Source organism: Macaca nemestrina, chromosome 13, assembly GCF_043159975.1.
Source record: "Macaca nemestrina isolate mMacNem1 chromosome 13, mMacNem.hap1, whole genome shotgun sequence".
Taxonomy (NCBI): Eukaryota; Metazoa; Chordata; class Mammalia; order Primates; family Cercopithecidae; genus Macaca; species Macaca nemestrina.
Genome location: NC_092137.1, coordinates 112713389 through 112734784, shown reverse-complemented (window position 1 = coordinate 112734784; position 21396 = coordinate 112713389). Strand labels below are relative to the sequence as shown.

The window sequence follows — 21396 nt, the reverse complement described above, 5'->3', positions numbered from 1 at the left end:
CTGAACTAAATAGTAGAGGGGAGGTCTGCTCAGAGCTGTGATGGAACGGAGACAGGACAGCTACTTTCTTTTTTTAAGTATCCTTTATTGAACAGCCTAAGATTGCAATGGCTTTTTAAACAACTACATCACTGTAGACCGACCTGAGCACAGACAGCAAAAACCACTGCAGCTCTCCCACAGGCTGCTGTGCACTACGCTGATATCTTAACTCGTCACCCAACAGACTCCCAGCTCTCATAGGGAAGGTGCGAGGGAAATCACCACCTCTCTTCCCTGGCCCTTCAGTGTGGTCCCTAGAGATCTTATGAAGCCATTTCCATGCCATTAAACCTCGAAAAATTGGGTGGCCATGTAATTTATCATCCAAGCTGAAACACTTTTGAGAGCAAAAGGAGGCACTATCATTAATTTACAAGGACAAGAGGTATATACCAGGGCTGTCCCTGGACAGCCAGAAAGTGTGGCCACCCTACCCGTGAATTACGACGGAGGCACTTAGCAGGAAATAGACTTAATAAGTTCTAGCAGGTTCTCTGTCCCATCCCAGAGGGCAGGCCAGCAGGCTCCCTGGATGGCCCAATGACTCTGAAGGCAGCTAGGTAGCACTTTAATTCAAATGCTGCAGGAGGTTAGTAGGTTAGGTGGCTGCTTAAGGACCATGGGTGTGCTAAGTGATTTGGGCTGAGAGGCATTCGAATTCAAAATTTGTAAACACTGGGTATGCTAATAAAATGCATCCTCAGGTAGGGCAGCCAGCTTGTAACTCTTGACTATGGATATATTTTTCTCCCCAACTCCATAGTAAATTCTTTATGCAGAGGTTCTCTTTTAAAACATTTATTTTTTCCCCCAGCTTTCCTGATCAATTTATTTATTGATTCACAAACAAAGCAGAGCTTCTTAATTTTATTTGAGTCACAGACATTTTTGAGAGTCTGGCAAAAGCTATGGTTCCTATTCCCAGAAAATTTGCCTTTGCAGATGCAAACACAATTTTACATGCCTTTCCAGACCCCCTGGAGCCTGTCCATGGAAGGAGAGGCTAAGAACCCTGCTGAGAAAGTGGTCACCATTACCTCCATCCTGGGGCCTGACTCCAGTTCCTTACACCCAAAGATGCGCTACTCACTACTTACGATGTCAGCATGTCTGCATGCAACAGTTAAGGGTCAGAGGCTTCTATAGGTCCGCAAGCCAGTGCGCTGGGTGGAAGCGTGTGTTCTATCAGGCCAGACAAGATATTTTCTATTAAAAATTATTGAGCTGATCAGAAACACTTTTAAAAGTGAATACAAGTATCAGCAAGTGGTACAAATCATGCCTGATTTTAGGATGATCTGGGCAAGATACGAAACCCGGCTGCACTTTTAGAGAGCGAAGGCAGGTTCCCCAGCATGTGGGAGCCTGACTCTCATTTCTGCCTGCCTCTGTCTTCACACGGGCGACCTCTCTGGATTCTGTCTTCTTCTTATAAAAACACCAGTCACTGGATCTCTATCCCTCTAAATCCCATACGATGACATCTTGAGACCCTCTCAGTGATGGGTCAGGCTGGGGAAAAAAAAAAAAAAAAAAAGAAAAGAAAAAAAATGTTTTAAATGAAAAATCTTGAGATCCTTAACGGATTATATCTGAAAAGACCCCATTTCCAAATAAGCTCACATTCAGGGGTTTCTGGTGGATCGGAGTTTCAGGAGGACACTATTCAACGTATTACACCATGAAGCTAAAGTCTGCAGGAAGATAAGCATGACAGATGGCTGCCCCTCATAGTAAGACACAGGGCTAAAAGAACCGCGTCACTATGACTAGCACAAATCGTAATGCCCTTGGTCTGCTGTGGTCATTATCACCAGTATTAGCCATGGGCAGCCTGAATTGTTTGTCCTGCAGGACAGGGAATACAACAAGCATTAAATACTGTGATGTTACCAACTTGTCAAATCAAGCCAGGGGCCCGCAGTTCTTTTTTCCCACTCTGATTTCTGCCTTTGATAAATTGAAGGGAGCAGTGTCACTCTGATATGGATTTCAATTTTCATTCCTTTAGGTGGCATAAGTGGAAATAAACTCAAGCTGATGCTTCAAAAACGAGAAGGTAAATATACCCCAAATGGATAAGGGATGCATTCTTAACTGGATGGAAATGAAGTGGCAATATGGAATGTGCTCACTGGAGTCTTGTATTTGGAAAATCAAAAGTGTTTACTCCTTAAAAGGTTAGCATATATGAAGGGCTTATTCTGTGGGTATGTGCTATGGTATTTTATTAGATAAATATTGCCAGTAAATGTCTGAAGGTTATTTTTCGGAAACCTGTCAGTGTGGACTCTACAAGAAACAGTGGTACAGTTAATTGCATGCTATTTATTTTAGGACCATGAAGCACTTCAGAGATTATCTTTGGAGCACATAATCCTCAGCTGGTGGGGCAGGCGTGGAACAGCACTGTTGCAGTAGTCCATGTCTCCCATGAGCTCATGGGGAAGGGTTTCAAACAAGAAAGCGTTTCTTGTTATTAGCCTCTGTTTTGAAAAATGCATCTAAGATAAATGTGACGGTGGCAAAATGTCATAGAAATTGAACAGTCTGGGGGTCACAACACACAGGTTCTGGACCTGCTGTAATCACATCAGGTGAATCAATTGTGGGGTCTTGTGAATGTCATTTTCCCTCTCCCAACTTTCATCTCTATCTGCAAAATTAAGAATCCCTTAGAAGTGAAAAAGTGTCACCACACTTCTGATGTGACCATTTAGTCACATATTCTTACCCTCCTAGTTTACGGGGGATTCTAGCAGGCTGAACTTCCTCCTTGAAGTGGGGTCCTCAGTCGTTCTTCCCACACCCCCTAGTCGCTGCTCAGGGACCCTCCCACAGGTGGCTGGAGAAGAGGCGGCCACTCTTGCAGGCAAGGAGTTCCTCGGGGGCGTTCCCAGCATCTTTCCCTGGGTTTCCAGCCACCCATGAAGCCCTGGCCCACCCCCAGTCTCTGAGGCAGCTCAGAGTGTCCCCTCCCTGTGCTGTGTGGTGGTGAGAGCCTCACCTCACCGATGCCCAGGGATGAACAACGCCCTCACAGAACCAGCTTGTTATAGGTGAGCAAGTTGCTGAGGCAGTCACAACTCCTAGGTGTGCATCCCGCAGCCTTGTCTCGGTTCAAACCAAGAAACACATATTGAGCACCTACTGTATACAAAACAGTGTAACAGTCCCTGAAGGGACTGCAAACAAACAAAAATCCCTGCTATTTATCCATATGACCAACAAACGCATCAACCCTGCATTTGCATGATCCTGTGCATTTTTCCTAACGTCTTTGAGAGGGACTGTCCATCCACTTTTATAGATAAGGGGACAGGGGCTGAGAACGTGACAGCAGGGGCAGAATGCCTAATGGCACAGTGGCTTCCTCGAGCACAACCTGCAGAAGTGGTTCCGTTTCAGCAATTGAGACTGTGATGGAAAGATGTTAGGAGCAGCAACAGTGTGAGGGTGCGGGTCAGTATCCTGCATCACTGGTCAGACTGTGAGGCGCAGAGATGCATTGGCTTAAGGGAATTCTGTGTCTCGGCAGCCTGGTGTGAGAATCAGCTCTACTGTTGGGCAGGGTCTGGTCCCTGCTCACTCGGGGCTCGTCATTCCAGTTCCTTTCTCTTACATAATCTCCTGAGCCAAGCACAACCCTCTTGTGTTTGCAAATGCAATGGACATGCCCGTATACCTGTGTGGCACTAGACATCCAGTCTGTTTCTTGAATGATGAGCTGAATTTCATTTCTGCCCTGAGGACACAGAGGTTGAAGTTTAGTCCATGCCTCTTTATATGGCTGTACCAAATAGAACTTACCAACAGGCAGCATGGTGATGGATGCTGTGAGGCTGTGTCACATTGCCACATGCAAGTAAGAATGAAGTTGAGAGTTAAAATCTTCCTATGCATGGTGGTGGGGATGGAATGTATAACAGGGATTCACCGCCAGTGAGGAAAGAAATCATTCTTTGTGCTTTGGGGATGGGGAATTGATGATTTCAGCACCTGTTCCAACTAAGACGAAAGTGGCCGTTGATGAGAACAAAGCCAAAGAATTCCTCGGCAGCCTGAAGCGCCAGAAGCGGCAGCTGTGGGACCGGACCCGGCCCGAGGTGCAGCAGTGGTACCAGCAGTTTCTCTACATGGGCTTTGACGAAGCGGTGGGTGTTGCCTCTGGCTGCAGGCCTGGCTTCCACAGGGCAGGGTGGCAGGGAGGAGGCGTGGCTCGGGGAAATAGGAAGCAGAAAATTCAGCTTTGCTGTTCGTTCCTAAAGTAAGGGCCCCATCATATGCCAAGAGTTATCGGGCACTGGATCACGTTACCTATGGTGTAAGGTCAATGGCTGGAAGTTTCCACCAGGGCACATTCAGGAGGCAGAACCCAGGGCAGTCATGAACCAAAACAGCGGGGACCTAGATTCATCGAGAATCTGACTTTCTGGGCAACCCTTTTAACTTGGCTGAACAGTTTTGCCAGGGTATCCTTAAAATAACTCACAATCCCCCAAAATCTTTTCACTTTTACCTTGAAGACTGTCAGAAACAACAGGGATGCCAGGATCTATGATGATAATGACAAGAGATGAAAAAGAACCTGTAAAGAAAGGATGGGTCTTTGTAGAGGTTTTGGGGAAAATTTGTCAATGCACTTATAGGAAAAGATGTTTTACAGTTCATGCGCCTAGATGGCACTGGTGGACACATTCATTGAATGAAAGACAAAAGGTGTATAATCTTAGGCTCCCAGCTGGGGTGCACGTGCCGGTGAGACGGCAGCCCATGGAAGTCATAGATGTGGCCACATGGATGTCCGTCCACGGTGACTGACCTCAGGTGATCCACCCATCTCGGTCTCCCAAAGTGCTGGGATTACAGGCGTGAGCCACCGCGCCCGTACCTTCATGTTAAACTCCCAATGCTCATTTTAATGATGGTCATCAAAGAAATGCAAATTATTGAAAGAGGAGATAGCATTTTTGTCTATGAAACAAGTAAACATGTAATTTTAGTTTTCAATGAGAACACCAGATGCTGCTGAAGATGCCAGAAAACTGTTGCTCTTACATGTGACTCACAGGAATGCGCGATTTGACAAGACTCAGAGATACTTAAACGCGATTCCACCCTTGCCCCAGGAACCTCACTGGGAAGAATGTGGTCTCAGTAAAGGGCAAACTGCACAGAGATGTAAATAACAGCACCTGCCTTTTGGGTTGTTGTGAATGTGAAGTAAGTTCATACCTCTAAGTACTTAGAATCATGCTCGGCTCAGTTTGGCTATACGTGTTTAGCTATTTGCACAGAAAAAGAAAAAAAGGCAAAAAGACACTTGGGAAACAAGTAATATGTCCAATGGTTGGAAATGTGAAGGACATTATAGTATAGCCACATGATTTCATTTTATGTAGCCATTAAAAATGATCTGTCTAAGGGGTTTAGTTTTTTCTTCACCTACTGCAGTATTGTGTATACACCGTCTAAATGAATCACGTGCGCATTGTGAAAAACACTTCCAACTGCCCAGTTGGAGGTCCTGCCCATGAAAAGCCCATCTGCTCCCGGGTGGGGCTGCACAGGCCATGAGTCCTCCCTCTACGTCTCACACAGGGAGGTATGAACTTATTTCACATTCACACATGGCGGTGGGCAGAGGTTGCAGTGAACCGAGATCGCGCCACTTCACTCCAGCCTAGGTGAAAGAGTGAAACTCCCTCTTAAAAAAAATAAATACATAAATAAAATAAAATGAGAAAATCCAAGAAGCAAGATTGTTTCACCGTGGCCAAGAATGTTGTATTATGGGAGAAGCAAAATTAGAGATGGAGCCAAAGAAGTCGGTGTCCTCCTTCCCAAGGCAGAGGCTGAGGTGGGCTCAGATGGTTCAGACCCCAGGTATAGAGAATGGCAGTGAGAAACTGGAATCATGCTCTTTAGCCTAACACTAGCTGGCCCACTACCCACCGAGAATGGATGACCACTGAGACCCAGAGACCACAGTCATGGGCTAGATTGGGGATTCCAGCCTCACAAAGTTCTCAAATATTAATGAATGTTCATTGGCAGTCTTGTTAAAATAAAAACAAGTTGCTGAGACCCAAACATCAGAAAGTTCCATGCAGGAGGCATGGAGTAGCTGGTGCCTGAGAACCTGCATTTGTGATTTGGATGCAGGGGTGCATGGGCCATGCTTGGAGAAAAACTGGCCCTGTACCCCAATAGCATGACCCGTTCACCCGCCCATCTGTCATCTCCCTGCCTTTTTGCTCTCACACTAAATCTCTTGCCACATCCTGAGCATCAACACACGAGTCCTAGTCTAAATTAATCTTGCACCCTCACCACCACCAAAGAAAGATTAGTATCTTCCTCTTAAAAAAAAAATGTATTAACAGCCAAGATCAGTTGCCCAAACCAAAAACCTGAGCATCATTCTACACTTCTTACTCAGCTTTAGCTTCTCTATCCCTTTTATCATCTGTAACTGTCTCTTCTCGTATCTGTCACTCAGGAACAGTAGGCTTCTTGAAGGCAGAGACTCTGTTTCTGGCAGCCTTCCAGTGTCCAGCACAGGCCATGACACACAGTGCCCATCTCAGAGCGTTTGCAGAATAAATAAGTGCATCTGTGTACACTCTAACCAACAACACAGCTATAAGAGTCACCATCAAATGTACCCCCAGTTCTCTGCCCTAGCACTATAATAGGCCAGTGCAGTGGTTGATCTAACTCAGGCAACATTCATTAAGCATCTACTACATGCAATATAAAGGGCCAGGCACAGGAATGGGGTAGGAAGGTAAGACAGTGTTTGCCGCAATAAGATGTGGCCTAAGGGTCAGTCCAAGTTGTTACTGCATCTGGGCAACTGTCCATTTGATTTACAGAGACAGAAAAACATTTAAGTCTGGAGTATATTTAACATATATTTTACAAAAGTTTGCAAAGGTATGGGCCTGCACTCCTTTGGGAAAAGATAGCTTTTATCAGAATGAATACTCCTGACTGTATTGGCCTCTGAGCACAAGAATACGATAACAGGGAGTTACTAAGGGTTGTTAATCACTGAAGAAAAACCACCATGGAGAAAGCCCATAGGTAAGATTAGGTCTTAGGGGACTGTGTGCCCTTAAATCCGTTCTCTATCATTCTCTCTCTTTTCCTCCAGAAATTTGAAGATGACATCACCTATTGGCTTAACAGAGATCGAAATGGACATGAGTACTATGGCGATTACTACCAACGTCACTATGATGAAGACTCTGCAATTGGTGCCCGAAGCCCCTACAGCTTTAGGCACGGAGCCAGCGTCAACTACGACGACTACTAACCATGAGTTGCCACACGCTGTACAAGAAGCAAATAGCGGTTCTCTTCATGTATCTCCTAATGCCTTACACTACTTGGTTTCTGATTTGTTCTATTTCAGCAGATCTTTTCTACCTACTTTGTGTGATCAAAAAAGAAGAGTTAGAACAACACATGTAAATGCCTTTTGATATTTCATGGGAATGCCTAACAATGCATCTCATTTAAAAATAGAAATAAAGCATTTTGTTAAAAAGAAAAGTCTCAGAAGTCATTTGGGTGCAAATTAAGCTGGTGACATTTCTCGTTCCCTTGATATTTTGAAGGTGCATCTGAGAGGCACCTCTCCGTTATCACCCTGAGATTCCTTACCGCCACCCAGGCAGACGACGGGACTGAGCAAAAGGTCTTCAGTTTGTTAAAACACAGTCTACATGAAATGCAAGACATACAATTAGCAAGAAAAGCTAGTTAAAAATGATCTGTGGTTACAGAACGTGGAGGATTCCAACCATTTGACAGAGAACCTTTCTGGTTCGGAGCTAGAGCTGGACCTGTTTAATATTACCATCCAGGAAATGAAGGGCAATAGAAAAAAACCTGAAAATTGGTTGATTTCAGAGCCACAGTTATCTAAAAAATAAAACTTTGTTCCATGAATTTAAGACATATTTAAGAATATTCTTTGCATTGTAAACAACCTGAGTGAATGAAAGAAAAGGTAGTATCTGCGTGAGGAGAGGGAGGATAAGAAGACGGGGAAGTGAGTGTGGAATCGGAGCCTTTGCTGATAGGATGGGGTCTGGTTCCAGACTATGCAGAACTGCAGGCGGTGAGGTGGGGGAGGAGATTAACAGCATGAGGTGGGCAACTCAGAATGAGTCTTAGACTTTTGTGTGGCACAGACTCCTCTGACAGTCTGATGAAAGCTTTTTACTCTTTTCCTCAGAAAAATTACATGCAATTTTGCAGATAGCCTCTGAAAATAACCCTGGGCCCAGTAGGAGGCACTGGATTCAGAGCAGTGGTGTTTATGGACAATCATAAACAAAGCCCATTCTTTTCTTCCTTGGGGAGCCATACAAATTAAAACTGTGGTAAAATACACATAAAAGTTACCCTTTTAAGCATTTTCGGGTGTACAATTCAGTGGTTAAGTATATTCACATCGTTGTGCAACCATCACCACCATCCATTCATCTCTGGAACTTTTTCATTTTTCCAAACTGATACTGTATCCTTTAAACACTAACTCCCCATTCCTACCCCCAACACCCTGGCAACCCCCATTCTACTTTCTGTCTCTGAATGTCCACTCTAGGTACTTCATATAAGTAGTGTAATACGTATTTGTCTTTTTGTGTCTGACTTATTTCACTTAGCGTAATGACCTCAAGTTTCATCCATGTTGCAGCATGTGTCAGAATTTCCTTCCTTTTTAAGGAAGAATAATATTCCATTGTATGGATAGACCACTTTCGCTTATCCACTCAACCATCAATAGATACTTGGACTGCTTCTGTCTCTTGGCTGTTGTGAATAATGCTGCTATGAACGCGAGTGTGCAAGTATCTTTTTGTGTCCCTGCTTTCAATTATCTTTGGAATTGCTGGATCACATATTCATTCTGTTTACTTTTTTGAGGAACCAGGCCAGGCACAGTAGCTCACGCCTGTAATCCCAGCAATTTGGGAGGCTGAAGTGGACTAAAATACAAAAATTAGCTGGGCATGGTGGCGGGCGCCTGTAATCCCAGCTACTAGGGAGGCTGAGGCAGGAGAATCGCTTGAACCCAGGAGGCAGAGGTTGCAGTGAGCCGAGATTGCACCACTGCACTCCAGCCTGGGCAACAGAGCGAGACTCCGTCTCAAAAAAAAAAAGAAAAAAAGAAAAAGAAAAAATAATTGAGGAACCCTCTATGCTGTTTTCTAAAGCAGTGGAGCATTTTACATTCCCACCCTTAACATTTTGTTTCTTTTCTTTGACTATACTGAGGTGCCGAGCTGGCTCAAATCCCAACGCAATCTTAAAGAGGAGTAAAGGGGGTGAGGGAGGACATCTTTGCTTCATTCCTTATCTTAAAGGGACTGCTTTCTATGTTCCTCCTTAACTATACTTGCTAGATTTTTTTTTTTTGTAGATGTCCTTTTTCAAGTTAAAAAAAAATGTCCTTCTAAAAATATGCTAAGGCCTTTTTAATGTCATACATTATATGGATGTTTAATTCTATTTTTTTCTTTATTAAGTTACTTTTAAATCTGTTACTACGGTGAATTTTATTAATAACAATTCTAATAGTAGTCAACTTGCTGGAATAAACCCAACTTGATCATGATGTATCACTTTTATTATTCATTGCTGGATCTGGTTTGGTAATATCTGTTCAGAATTTTTACATGCATGTTCATAAAGTGAGATTGAATTGGCCTGTAGTTCTCTTTCTGCTTGTGTTCTTGCAGTTTGGGTATCAAAGTTATATTGGCCTCATAAAATGAACTGAGAGTGTTTTGTTTTCTTCTCTCTGTGTAGGAATGGTGAGAATGAAAATGTTGTTTCTTGAATATTTAGTAGCATTCAGATTGAGCCATTTTGACTTGGTTTCTTTATGAGAAAAATTTTGACTGTTGGTTGTATTTCTTTTACAGGTAAAGGATGATTCTGATTTTGTGTTTCTCTTTGAGTTGGTTTTGCTAAGTTCTGTCTTTCTAGGAAGTCATCCACTATATTAAAGTTCTAAAGTGTGTTGACAGCAGTTCTTATTCCCTCTTGTATTTCTCTGTAGCATCTGCAGTTATGTTCTTGTTTTCTTTCCATTTGTGTGTTTTTTAAAAAAATGAACCATGCTTTTTCCAATACATAGTTTTTGTGTTTTATCTTGTTAATCTCTTTTGTGTGTTTCTCTATTTCATTAATTTCTGTCCTTTTAATTTCCTTCCTTCTACTTCTGTGGGTCTTTGATTCAATTCGATCTTAGCTCCATTTTGAGCCTTCTCATTTTGGTTTTTAAGGCAAGCACTTAATGCTGTACGTTTCCTTCCAAGTATTGTATCCCATGTGTTTGATGTAAAAAACTAGATGGTGAAATTTTTAATTTCAATTATGATTTCTCCTTTGACCCATATATTGTTGTGTTATTAAATTTCCAAGTGAGTGAACTTTTCTAATTATGTTACATGCTTTGTTTTCCAACTTAATTGCATTGCAGTAAGAAAAGTGGTCGGGCGGATTTCAGTCCTTTGAAGTGTATTGGTTGAGCCTTATGTTTGGGGTGTGTCAATCCCAGCAACTGTTCCATGTGTGCTTGAAAGAAGTGTGTCTTTTCCAAATGTCAGATGCCATAAACACCCATTAATTCAAGCTCCGTAGTTTTACTGTTCGCATCTTCCACTTTGATTTTGTCTGTTTCATCTACTAATAACTGAGAAATGTGTTAAAATCTACTATGATGATAGATTTAAAATTTCTCCTTTTAATTCTGTCAGTCTGGCCTTGTATATCATGAGGCTATGCATAATTCATATACATATATACATAAATTTAGAATCAGTACCTTTTCCCAGTAAATGGAATTATCATTATGTAGGAAATTTCCTTATGTTGAGTAATACTTGTTGCTTGAATTCTCCTTTGATATTAATATGACTATACTTGCCTGCTTTGGGTATTCTCCTGGTCTATCTTTTCCACTGTTTGACTTTTAATCTTTCTGTGCTTTAGGTGTTTCTGTTGTAATAAGCACATAGCTGAATTTTGTTTTGTTTCTAAACTATAACAAAACCTTAACTGGAGACTTTAGTCCACTTATGCTTACTGTGATTAGTGATTTGGTTTTATTGACAAATCACATTTTGAACATTTGATCTGCTCCATTTTACTTGCTCCTTTCCCCTCTCTTCCTTCATTTGGACTCTTCTCTCTCTATTTCCACTGAAGGTATACACTGATCTCGTCTATTGGTGTTTGCCTTATTTCATACATATTAATAAGTTAAAGGGACTCAATAGCCATAGTGTTCTCCTGGACAATACATGGGCCTTGCATTCCCCCTTCCAACTTACATGTGACTGCAACTTGGCATTTTAAATCTAGTCTGCTTTATTTTCCCTGCAAATTATCTTTGTTTCATCATCAGTGGTTTGTTTAGATTGTCACATAATTATCTTAGCTCACTGTCTCTCCTTAAAACTCAGCCCATGCATCTGAGATCATTTTCCTTCGGTTTGAATCATATCCTTCAGAATCCATTTAGTGAGGGTCATTTGGTGGTAAACTCTCAAATTTGCTTGGCACTTTCCCATGTTTTACTTGGCATAAAATTCTTGGTTATTTAATCAATACTTTGAATTTATTTTACTGTCTCTGGTTTCCATTGCTGATGTTAAGAATTTCATTACTCATCTAATAGCCATTCCTCTGTAGGAGATACTGTCCTCTTCCATTGTTTTGACACCAACTTGTCTTGTTATCTATATCCACATCTATGTCCATAAATATTAATGTTTGAAGTTTGTTGGGCTTAATCTGAGGATTGGTGTCTTTCGAACAATTTGGAAAATTCTCCTCCATTTTCTTCTTTGAATAGCATCTCTCCCTCATTCTATTAGATCTTTCTGGAATGTTGTATTCACGTATGTAAATTTCAATTACATTTTTCCTTTCTTATTCAAATATGCTTGGGCTATATTTCTTGTTCCCTGTTCAGACTTTCAAGTTTCTCATTTCTTTAAATGTATAAAACACTCTTATATTTTTGTCATTTCCAGTATCAGAGGTCGTTGTGAATCTTTTTGCCTACCATCTATGGTTTCTCACTCATAGTGACTGTCTCCTTGATTTTATGTAATTTCTTCTTGTTTTTGAGACGGAGTCTTGCTCTGTGGCCCAGGCTGGAGTGCAGTGGCGTGATCTCCACTCACTGCAAGCTCCGCCTCCCGGGTTTATGCCATTCTCCTGCCTCAGCCTCCCGAGTAGCTGGGACTACAGGCACCCGCCACTGCGCCCAGCTAATTTTTGTATTTTTAGTAGACACAGGGTTTCACCGTGTTAGCCAGGGTGGTCTCGATGTCCTGACCTTGTGATCTGCCCTCCTCGGCCTCCCAAAGTGCTGGGATTACAGGCGTGAGGCACCACGCCTGGCGATTTTATGTAATTTCTAACCATGACCTGCTCATTCTTTTTGGAATGTTGTTTTTAAGAAACACTTGAAAGCTAAGTTAAGTTTAATTTCTCCAGACAGCACCGGCATTTTCTTTTGCTAGTGGCTTGGGGTGCAATGCAGTCTACCAAACTGGGACCACCTTAAATTCTGTGCCTGTGGATTTACAGACCAAACAGGGACACCTTGTACTTACTGTTCTCAGTCCACTCCCACCAAACTGAAATTTGAAAGAAAGCATCCTCACTGCCCACTTCTGTGTGATGGATTTATTTCTCATTGGCCCGTGCACAAAGGTAGAGCCTTTTGGGAGCTCAGTTTGATGCAGGGTAATCTGGCCTAAACTTTATCTTCTGTCCTGAGCCCTTGGCAGCTTTCAAAGATTCTCAAGCTCTACATGATTCTGCAGATATTTTCAAGCAAAAGCTCGTTTTCCCTTCCTTTTGGGACTCTGCAGATTCTTTATCTATCATCCAAGGAAAGTGTATATAAAATAATATCCAGCATTTCACTTGCTCCCATTCAGGGGTTTATTTACATTAACCTGTCATACTGCTGGAGACGGAACTCCTATTTGGTCATTTATTTCAAACCAAACATTCTTTACCTTTTTTGTCTCTGGAAATCTTTAAGAATAACAATTGTAAATGCATAAAACCAAGTACATAGGATTACAAAGGAAATCAATTATATTGAAAAAGTTACCAACCTTTTAAAAGACAAATTTATGAGACAGTAATAAATGTGTTTCTTCATGCTGTAAGTAACAAGACTTACTGGTAGGTGTACAGCTATGGTAATTTCAAAGTAGTGGAAGTAAATGACATTTTGAGACAATTGTAACAACTATAATGTGATGATATATCTGATTTCTATACGTGGCAGAATCCCGGCTAAGAGCTATTTCCATCACAGTTTATTGCCTACATTTGTAATTGAAGAAAAGGCTAAATTTGAGTTAGGGGTTAGTAGAAACAAATAGGTTCATTTTTTTCCCCATTCAAGTTCACGAGACCCCTTATTTAAAGGGATATCCACTCCAGTTCCTGTAATATATCCAGAGAGAAAGTTTCCAGTTATTCTTAGGATAGAGATGAAATCCCCTGATGTGTTTTATGAGACCTGGCCCCCTCCCTACCTGCTAATATTCCTGTTTTCAATCCCCCTTGCTCTGCACTTCAGCCAACCCTGCTAGACTCTGAACCCCAGGAAAAGCTCACACCTGTTTTTGCTCACTATAAAACCCTCAGAGCCTAGTACAGAGCCCATCAGAGTAAGTGAGCTTTAATACGTGTCGAACGGATCCCGACCACACCAAGGAAGGGAAAAATGGATCTAGTCTCATTTTTACATATGAAGAAGATGATGGCCAGAGAGGTTGAATGACGAACAGCTCCTGGGATACAAGGTGAGTTAGGAACAGAGGAGGGGTTATGACTCAGATGTGGAGGTCTTTCCCATACCACATTATTCCTCTCCCTTGTCCCCACCACCCATTAGCTTATTTATGTCCCACCACAGCAGGGTCTCACCTACTCCCTCCCAAGTATGCCTCTTGGGCCTGGAGTTTCTTGAACCTATACCTGGCTTGGCAACAGCAAACTAACATTTTCTCCCACTCAACCACTGCCCTTGCAGCTAGCTACCTGTGAACAGCAGTGTGCTGTGACTACAGGTGAGATTTCAATCCTGTCAGGTGTGAAGCTTGTTTATTATTATTATTTTTATTTTTATTTTTGAGACAGGGTCTCACTCTGTCACACAGGCTGAAGTGCAGTGGTGTGATCATGGTTCACTGCAGGCTCGAACTCCTGGGCTCAAGCTATCCTTCCACCTCAGTCTCCTGAGCAGCTGAGACTACAGGGGTATGCCACCATGCCCAGATAATTAATTTTTTTGAAAAGACAGGATCTCGCTATGTTGACCAGGCTGGTCTTGAACTCCTGGTCTCAAGCAATCCTCGTGCCTCAACCTCCAAAGTACTGGGATCACAGGTGTGAGCCACAGTGCCCAGCAGTTTAAGTTGGCCAGAGACCCTTGGCCATGAGCTTTGCAAATCATATCCCCTGCTCCCCTAAGGGCCCGTTTTTAACAAGCAGCACTGTCTTCTTCTGTGGATCAGAATTACTCACCAGGATTTCATAAACCAGAGACATTTTATATAAAGCTGATTCTTCCACAGAGGACAAGAACCCCTACTGTAATATACAGACCAAGAGCTACAGATTAAAGACAGAAAGATGGTGTGTGAACAGGCGTTGCTATCCCTACCCCCATCTTTTTAAAGAGAAGACTGAGTCCCAGAGAACCCACGCTGGGGACGTCAAGCCTAGAAGAGCAGAGTCCAAGGACTGGCCTGACTGCTCATCTTCAAACATCTGAAGGGCTGTCAAGAGGAAAGTCTTTGTCTTGTTCTTGGAGAGCCCCAAGGGCACAACCAGGCCCCATGAGTGGCTGCTCAGTGAAGCCAGTTTTTGCTCAGAATTCTGATAACGGAATGGGCGCTTCACAAAGCTAAGTGCTTCCAGCAGGGCGAGTGAACAGTTGTAAAAACTGTTTATAGAAATTCCTGCGTTTGAAGATGAAAGTTTCTTAAAGTCTGAAGCCAATGGGATACCCAATGGTGATTTTCAAGTACAACAGCCACTCACTGCTCTATCCCTGCTGAGCCTTTAGGAAGAGATCTAGTCCCTGATTCCTCTGAAACTTCCACTAAAATAAAACTAGTAGTGTACAAATATAAGGAGTGGTAGCAAGGCTAGATACAGGAAATCCACTGCCCCCCTCAGGCTAAGGCTCTGGGAAGGCAGCTGACTTGCCTATAAACCAGGCCGATGCTTTTCTAGCAGTTTCCTGATCTACCCTGCTTCTCCTGTCAGGTTACTGCAGCAAACAGGGAAACAGGTAAGTACAGTCGGGAACTGGGATTTATAAAGAGTTGTGTTGGCCGGGCGCGGTGGCTCAAGCCTGTAATCCCAGCACTCTGGGAGGCCGAGACGGGCGGATCACGAGGTCAAGAGATCAAGACCATCCTGGCTAACACGATGAAACCCCGTCTCTACTAAAAAATACAAAAACTAGGCGGGCGAGGTGGCGGGCACCTGTAGTCCCAGCTACTCGGGAGGCTGAGGCAGAAGAATGGCGTAAACCCAGGAGGCGGAGCTTGCAGTGAGCTGAGATCCGGCCACTGCACTCCAGCCTGGGCGACAGAGCGAGACTCCGTCTCAAACAAAAAAAAAGAGTTGTGTCTTTCCAATGAGGTACCTTTTTTTTCTGCCCTTGCCTAATACACCTAACATAAGATGACCTGGAGAAAGAAAAGCACACTACTATGTCATTGCACCTCCACAGGGTTAAAATGGCACCAAGGAGAAGCCCACGCAAGCAGCAATTGTAGCATCTATGAAGCAAGTGAGTCAGACTCCACTGCAAATGATGTGTTGTGCCTTTGATGTGATTTCATGCTTTACTGCTGCTTCTGTTTTTAAATTGAGTTCTCTCATCTTACTCTTTTTTGATTTCGAGATCCCTTTCTCTTCTTGCTGAGAAACAAATTTTGTGAAAATAAACTGGGGCATAGTAAGCATCTATTACTGAAGAAGCCCAAATGCAGAGAGGAACCCCATTGAATGGGTCCTTCCTGCACTAACAGATGGATTTTGCCTCCTGCCATTTGATCTTGAAGTTGGGAATAAAGAGCATGGTTAACTGTCCACAGTGACCTCTCCAGCTGCCCAGCATGCTCAGGCACAGTTGTTCTGGGAAGCAGTGAAGAAACACTGTATCACCATTTCTGCCTCACATTTGCATATTACATCACTGCAACCTATCACCTTTCAAAGCGGGAAAATCAGGTGTTATCACCTTCACCCATATATATTCTCAATGACAAGCTTTTAACACTGAATGAACAAAATTCCATTTTTAGTAATTATTACTGATTCCTTAGTCCTTTTCAATGCCTTTTAAGTTTTCCTCCCTTTATTTAAATATAATCTTTCAAATTCAAGCTTTGTCAGATAGACAACAGGCATAAATGATACAGGTGAAATATTTAATGTGATTCAGCATTATGTGCTATGATCATGAGATTTTTTATAAAGATTTTCAAATATTGAGCTAGTCTTTGCATCCCATGAATAGTCCCCACTTGGTAATAATTCTTTTTATATACTCCTGTATTCAATTTGCTAACATTTTATTAAAACTTTTTGCATCTGAATGAATTTGGAATACTGGTCTGTATTCTCTTGTACTCTTTGGTTTTAGTATCAGGGTATATTATTGGCTTTATAAAAAGAATTCGGTAATGTTCCTTTCTCTTCTAGTTTCTGGGGGAGATTGTATAGAATTGGTGTGAATTCTTTAAATGTTTGGCAGAATTCTCCAATCTTTCAGGGCCTGGAGCTTTTTTTTTCCTTTAGATTTTAAACTATGAATTAAATCATTAAATAAGTTATTCAAATTACAAATTTCATACTGGGAATTTCCTAGGATACGTTTCCTACGAATTTGCCCATTTCATCTGAGTTTTCAAATTTATGTACACAGAGTTGTAGCTAGTATTCCCTAGTTATCTTTTCAATGTCTATTAAGTGACATCCCTTGTCTCATTCCCATTAATGGTGTCTTCTGTTTTGTCAGTCTTATTAGAGGTTTGTGGCTTTTATTATTTAAAGAGCAGTAATTTGTTTCATTGATATTCTCTGTTGCTTTTTGTTTTCAATACTGATTTCTGCACTTATTATTTCCTTCTTTCTGCTTGCTTTGGGCTTACTTGGCTCTTCATTTAAATTTCTTTAAGTAGAAGCTCAAATTATTGAGATTTTTTTTCCTCTACTGATACTGGAATTTTAGTGCTACAAATTTTCTTTTCAGCACAACTTTAGCTGCATCTCACAAATTTTGACATTTTTATTCAGTTCAATATATTTTCAACAATTATTATTATTGAGACTCTCTCTTTGGCTCATGGCTTATTCAGAAGTATGCTGCACTGTTTCCAAGTGTTAGGATATTTTCCTGTTATCTTTCTGTCACTGATTTCTAGTTTGACCCCATTGTGGTCCCTCAGTCTTATTCCAGTTCTTTTAAATGTGTTGAAGTTGTTTTATGACCAGGACATGTTCTACCTTGGTATATGTTCAGTGGGCAACTTGAAAATGTGTATGCTGCTACTGTTCTGTGAAGTGTCCTATAAATGCAAATTAGATCCTGTTGGTGGATGTTGACTTCAATATCCTTGCTGATTTCCTGTCTAGTTACCCTACAAACTGTTGAGAATGGTGCTTAAGTCTCCAACTATAATTTTGGGTTATCTATTTCTCTTCTACGGTCTACCAGTTTTTGCCTCACATATTTTGCAGCTGTGTTACTTGCTGCATACACCTTTATGACTACTGGATCTTTTGGGTGGACTTATCCTTTTATTATAATGTCATGCTCCTCCGACCTTTGCAATTTTTCTTCTTCTTCAGAAATTTATCTTATTTAATATTAATGTAGTCACTCCTGCTTTCCTCTGATTTTTGCATAGTATATTTTTTTCTATCCTTTTACTTTCAACCTACATATACTGTTTTAACTGAAGTTTCTCATAGACAGCATATAGTTGGGCCATTTAAAAATATACTCTTAATTGGTGCTGAGACCATTTACACTTAATTATTGTGTTAAAGTTTAAATCTGCCATTTTACTTTGTTTTATAGTTTTCATGTTCTCTTCCCTGCCGTTGTACTTTTTTTTTTTTTTTTAAAGCATTCTATTTGTGCATTTGAGTACATTTCTTTGTATAGCTTTTTTTGCTGGTTGCTGTAGGCATTACATTACATATAACTCACCAGAAATCTACTAGTGTCAACTTTTGCCTATTTGGGTGAAGTGTAGAAATGCTACCTCCCTTTACCTTATGATATGTAAAATATAGTTGACTATTTCCTGTACATAGACAGCCACATGAGAATGTTACAATTTTTGCTTCAAACGTTAAACATAATTTAGAAAACTTACAAGGAAAAGGAAAGCCTGTTGCATTTGTTGATATTTTCATTCTATGTTCTTTCTTCTTGCTTGATGCCACAAGATTCCTTGTTTCCTGTTTAGATAACTGTCGTTATTTTAGAGGTCTGCTCATTTACATTTCTCATAATTTTCCTTCATCTGAGAATGTCTTGATTTCCTCTTCATTCTTGAAGGACATTTTTGCTGGATATAGAATTCTGAATTGACAGTTTTCTTTCAGCACTTGTGTCACTTATTTCTGGCCTCAGTGGTTTCCACTGAAAAACCTGCTACCACTCTAATTGCTTTGCCCCTGGGGGTAAGGTGTCATTCTGCTCTGACAGCCTTAGGGACCATGTCTTTGCCTTTAATTTTCAGTTTAAACATGATATATCTTGGCATGTATTTCTTTGGGTTTATCTTCTTTGGTGGTTACTCAGCATTTTGATTTTTTTTTTTTTTTTTTTGGTCAAATTTGGGAAATTGTCAGCTCTTCTTCCTTAAATTTTCTTCTCCATCCTTTTTCTTCTTTCTAGGATCCCAATGACACAACAGATGCTTTGTTCCATGTATCTCCAAGGCTCTGTTCATTTTGTCAGTCTATTTTCTATTTGTTATTTAGACTGGGTAATTTTGATTGTTATATCTTCTGTTCTCTCTACTCTGCTGTTGAACTTATCCACAGGGCTTTTTATCTGTTATTTTTTCAGTTCTAAAATTTCCATTTAGTTCTTCGTATCTTGTCTTTGCTGAAATTTTCTATTCATGTTTCAACCATATTTATAATTGCTGACTGAAGTATTTTTACAATAGCTGCTTTAAAACTTAATTTGTCTGATAATTCTAATGTCTATGTGATCTTGGTGCTGGCATCTGTTGATTATCTTTTCTCATTTACCTTGAGATCTTCTTGGTTTCTGGTGTGAATAATTTTTGATTTAAACCTCATCAGTTCTGAGTGCTGTAAGACTCTGGGTCTGATTTAAATCTTGAATTTTAGCAGGCCTACTCTGACTGCTCCAGGGGGTGAAGTGGGGAACCTGCCTCTTTACTGCCAGGTAGCAGGTGGAAGCCCAAGTTTCCCTCCAGGCCTCCACTGGTAATATTCAGGCTGTCAGGGGTAGGGAGCTTGTTACTGTTCCCCATGTGGCCTTTACTGAGGTTGCCTTATTATTGCTGATTACTGAAAGTGCTGAAAGCCCTGACTCTCCACTAGGCAGCTGATGCCATGGGGTTGGGGTCAATACTACCCAGTGGAGATGCAAATCTCAGCTCAGGCCTTCTAGTCCCAAGCCTCTATAGGCCTTTGCTGACAGCATCAGAGCAAAGAGTGGGGGTGGGGGCAGGTTGAGGCATCTTGTTAAAGTTAGGTGAGGGTGGAGCTCCAGGCCCCACGTGGTCTTTGCTGGAAGGGATGGGGTAGGACTGTAGTGTTTTTCATGTGGTGTTTGGCTACAGTAGAGCCATTTCTGTTTAAAAGTTTTCCTTTTTACTAGGTTGCCCTTTCCCTGGTATGCTGGCAGCAGTGAATAGGTTTCTGTTGGGGTTTTTGACTGTGTCTGTTGGCACTCTTTGGTTAATAACTTATCCAGCTCCAAGGCTAGCAATATAGAAGGCAAAAAGAAAACCCAGGGAACTCACTACTTGTATTAGTTTGCTAGGAGTGCCGTGACAAAATACCAGAGACTGGGGGGCTTAAGCAACAGAAATTCCTTTTTCTCACAGTTCTGGAAGCTAGAAGTCCAAGATCAATAGGTGTTGACAAGTTTGGTTTCTCCGAAGGCCTCTCTTGTGGGCTGAGATGGCTGCTTTCTTGCTGTGTTCTCACATGGCCTTCTCTCTGTGCATGCATATCTCTGGTGTCTAAATTTTCTCTTCTTACAAGGACACCAGTCAGACTGAATTAGGACTCACCCTAAAGAACTTATTTTAACATAATCACCTTCAGAGGCCTAATTTCTATAGTTACATTCTGAGGTCCTCTGGGTTAAGACTTCAACATACATTTTAAGGCAACACGGTTCAGCCCATATCACCACTGCATTCTTCCTCAGGTCCTGAGGTGCCTGGCTGGTCTACCTTTTTCTATCTACTTTCAGCATCTTATGCTTGTTTTACATATAATGTCAGAATTTTAAATTGTACTTAGTAGGAAGATGAGGGAAAGTATGTCTATTTTCTAAAAATGGTAGAGTCTCTTCCTTGCATTTTCCTTTATCTTCATTTCTTTAAAAACTGACCTCCCCTCATTAGTACATGGTAGAGCCACCTGTATTGACTCTTACATCCTGGAATTCTACACCACATCACATTAGTTTTACTTCAAGTAAAATGTGTATAAAATACAGAAACTTAAAATTCAGCAGCACCAAAATAGCAAGACATTTTAAAAACATTGTTCTTGATAATAATATCTTTACTTTTTTCTTTCCCACAACACAATTGTAGATAAAAATGACTCTTGTTCTCCAAAGTGGCCAAGGTCCAAGCAGGACACACTCAGGGCTTTTTAATACAGAGAAAACGTGGATTAATCACGGTGATTAGAACCAAGTCTTGCTGCTGTCTCTGAAGCTCAGTGCATCACACCCCAGATACTATGGCATCAGTTCTCAGGGTAATATAATCTTTCAACTCCCTTACAAAGGTAACAACCAACCACTGAGAATATCTGGATAAAGTCAACAAACCACTTTAAACAGATGAACTGAAGCATTAAAACTCACAACTCTTTTGCCCTAGGAAACTGCTGAGGATTTTCTAGATTTCCCAGTCTTAAGAGACCAAACTTTAGCTCACAGTCATCACCAGACCAGCATTTCACTCAATACACCTTTTAGACTGAGAACAAAGTCAAGCTCACACATAACTAAGAACCATGAACCAGAACGGTGGCCTA

General features: G+C 41.4%; 2 protein-coding genes across 4 annotated transcripts in view; one reads left to right on the top strand and one right to left on the bottom strand.

The window, feature by feature from the left end:
- The window catches only part of ECRG4 (ECRG4 augurin precursor), a 35374-nt gene extending 27771 nt beyond the window's left edge, over positions 1-7603 (top strand). For both annotated transcript variants that reach the window (XM_011755558.3, XM_011755557.2), the window contains 3 exons: positions 2054-2101; positions 4039-4196; positions 7202-7603. In XM_011755558.3, coding sequence (XP_011753860.1) covers positions 2054-2101; positions 4039-4196; positions 7202-7363 — 368 coding nt within the window. In that variant the 3' untranslated portion in view covers positions 7364-7603. The remainder of the gene's footprint in view (positions 1-2053; positions 2102-4038; positions 4197-7201) is intronic.
- The window catches only part of LOC105490170 (UDP-glucuronate decarboxylase 1), a 113423-nt gene continuing 96216 nt past the window's right edge, over positions 4190-21396 (bottom strand). The window contains exons 15-16 of one of the 2 annotated variants that reach the window (XM_011755548.3): positions 4562-4630; positions 4190-4449 (exon numbers count right to left, since the gene is read on the bottom strand). In XM_011755548.3, the coding sequence (XP_011753850.1) occupies positions 4598-4630 (33 nt within the window). In that variant the 3' untranslated portion in view covers positions 4190-4449; positions 4562-4597. Of the gene's footprint in view, positions 4631-21396 lie in introns of both variants that reach the window. The other variant, XM_011755547.3, reaches the window with a different exon arrangement.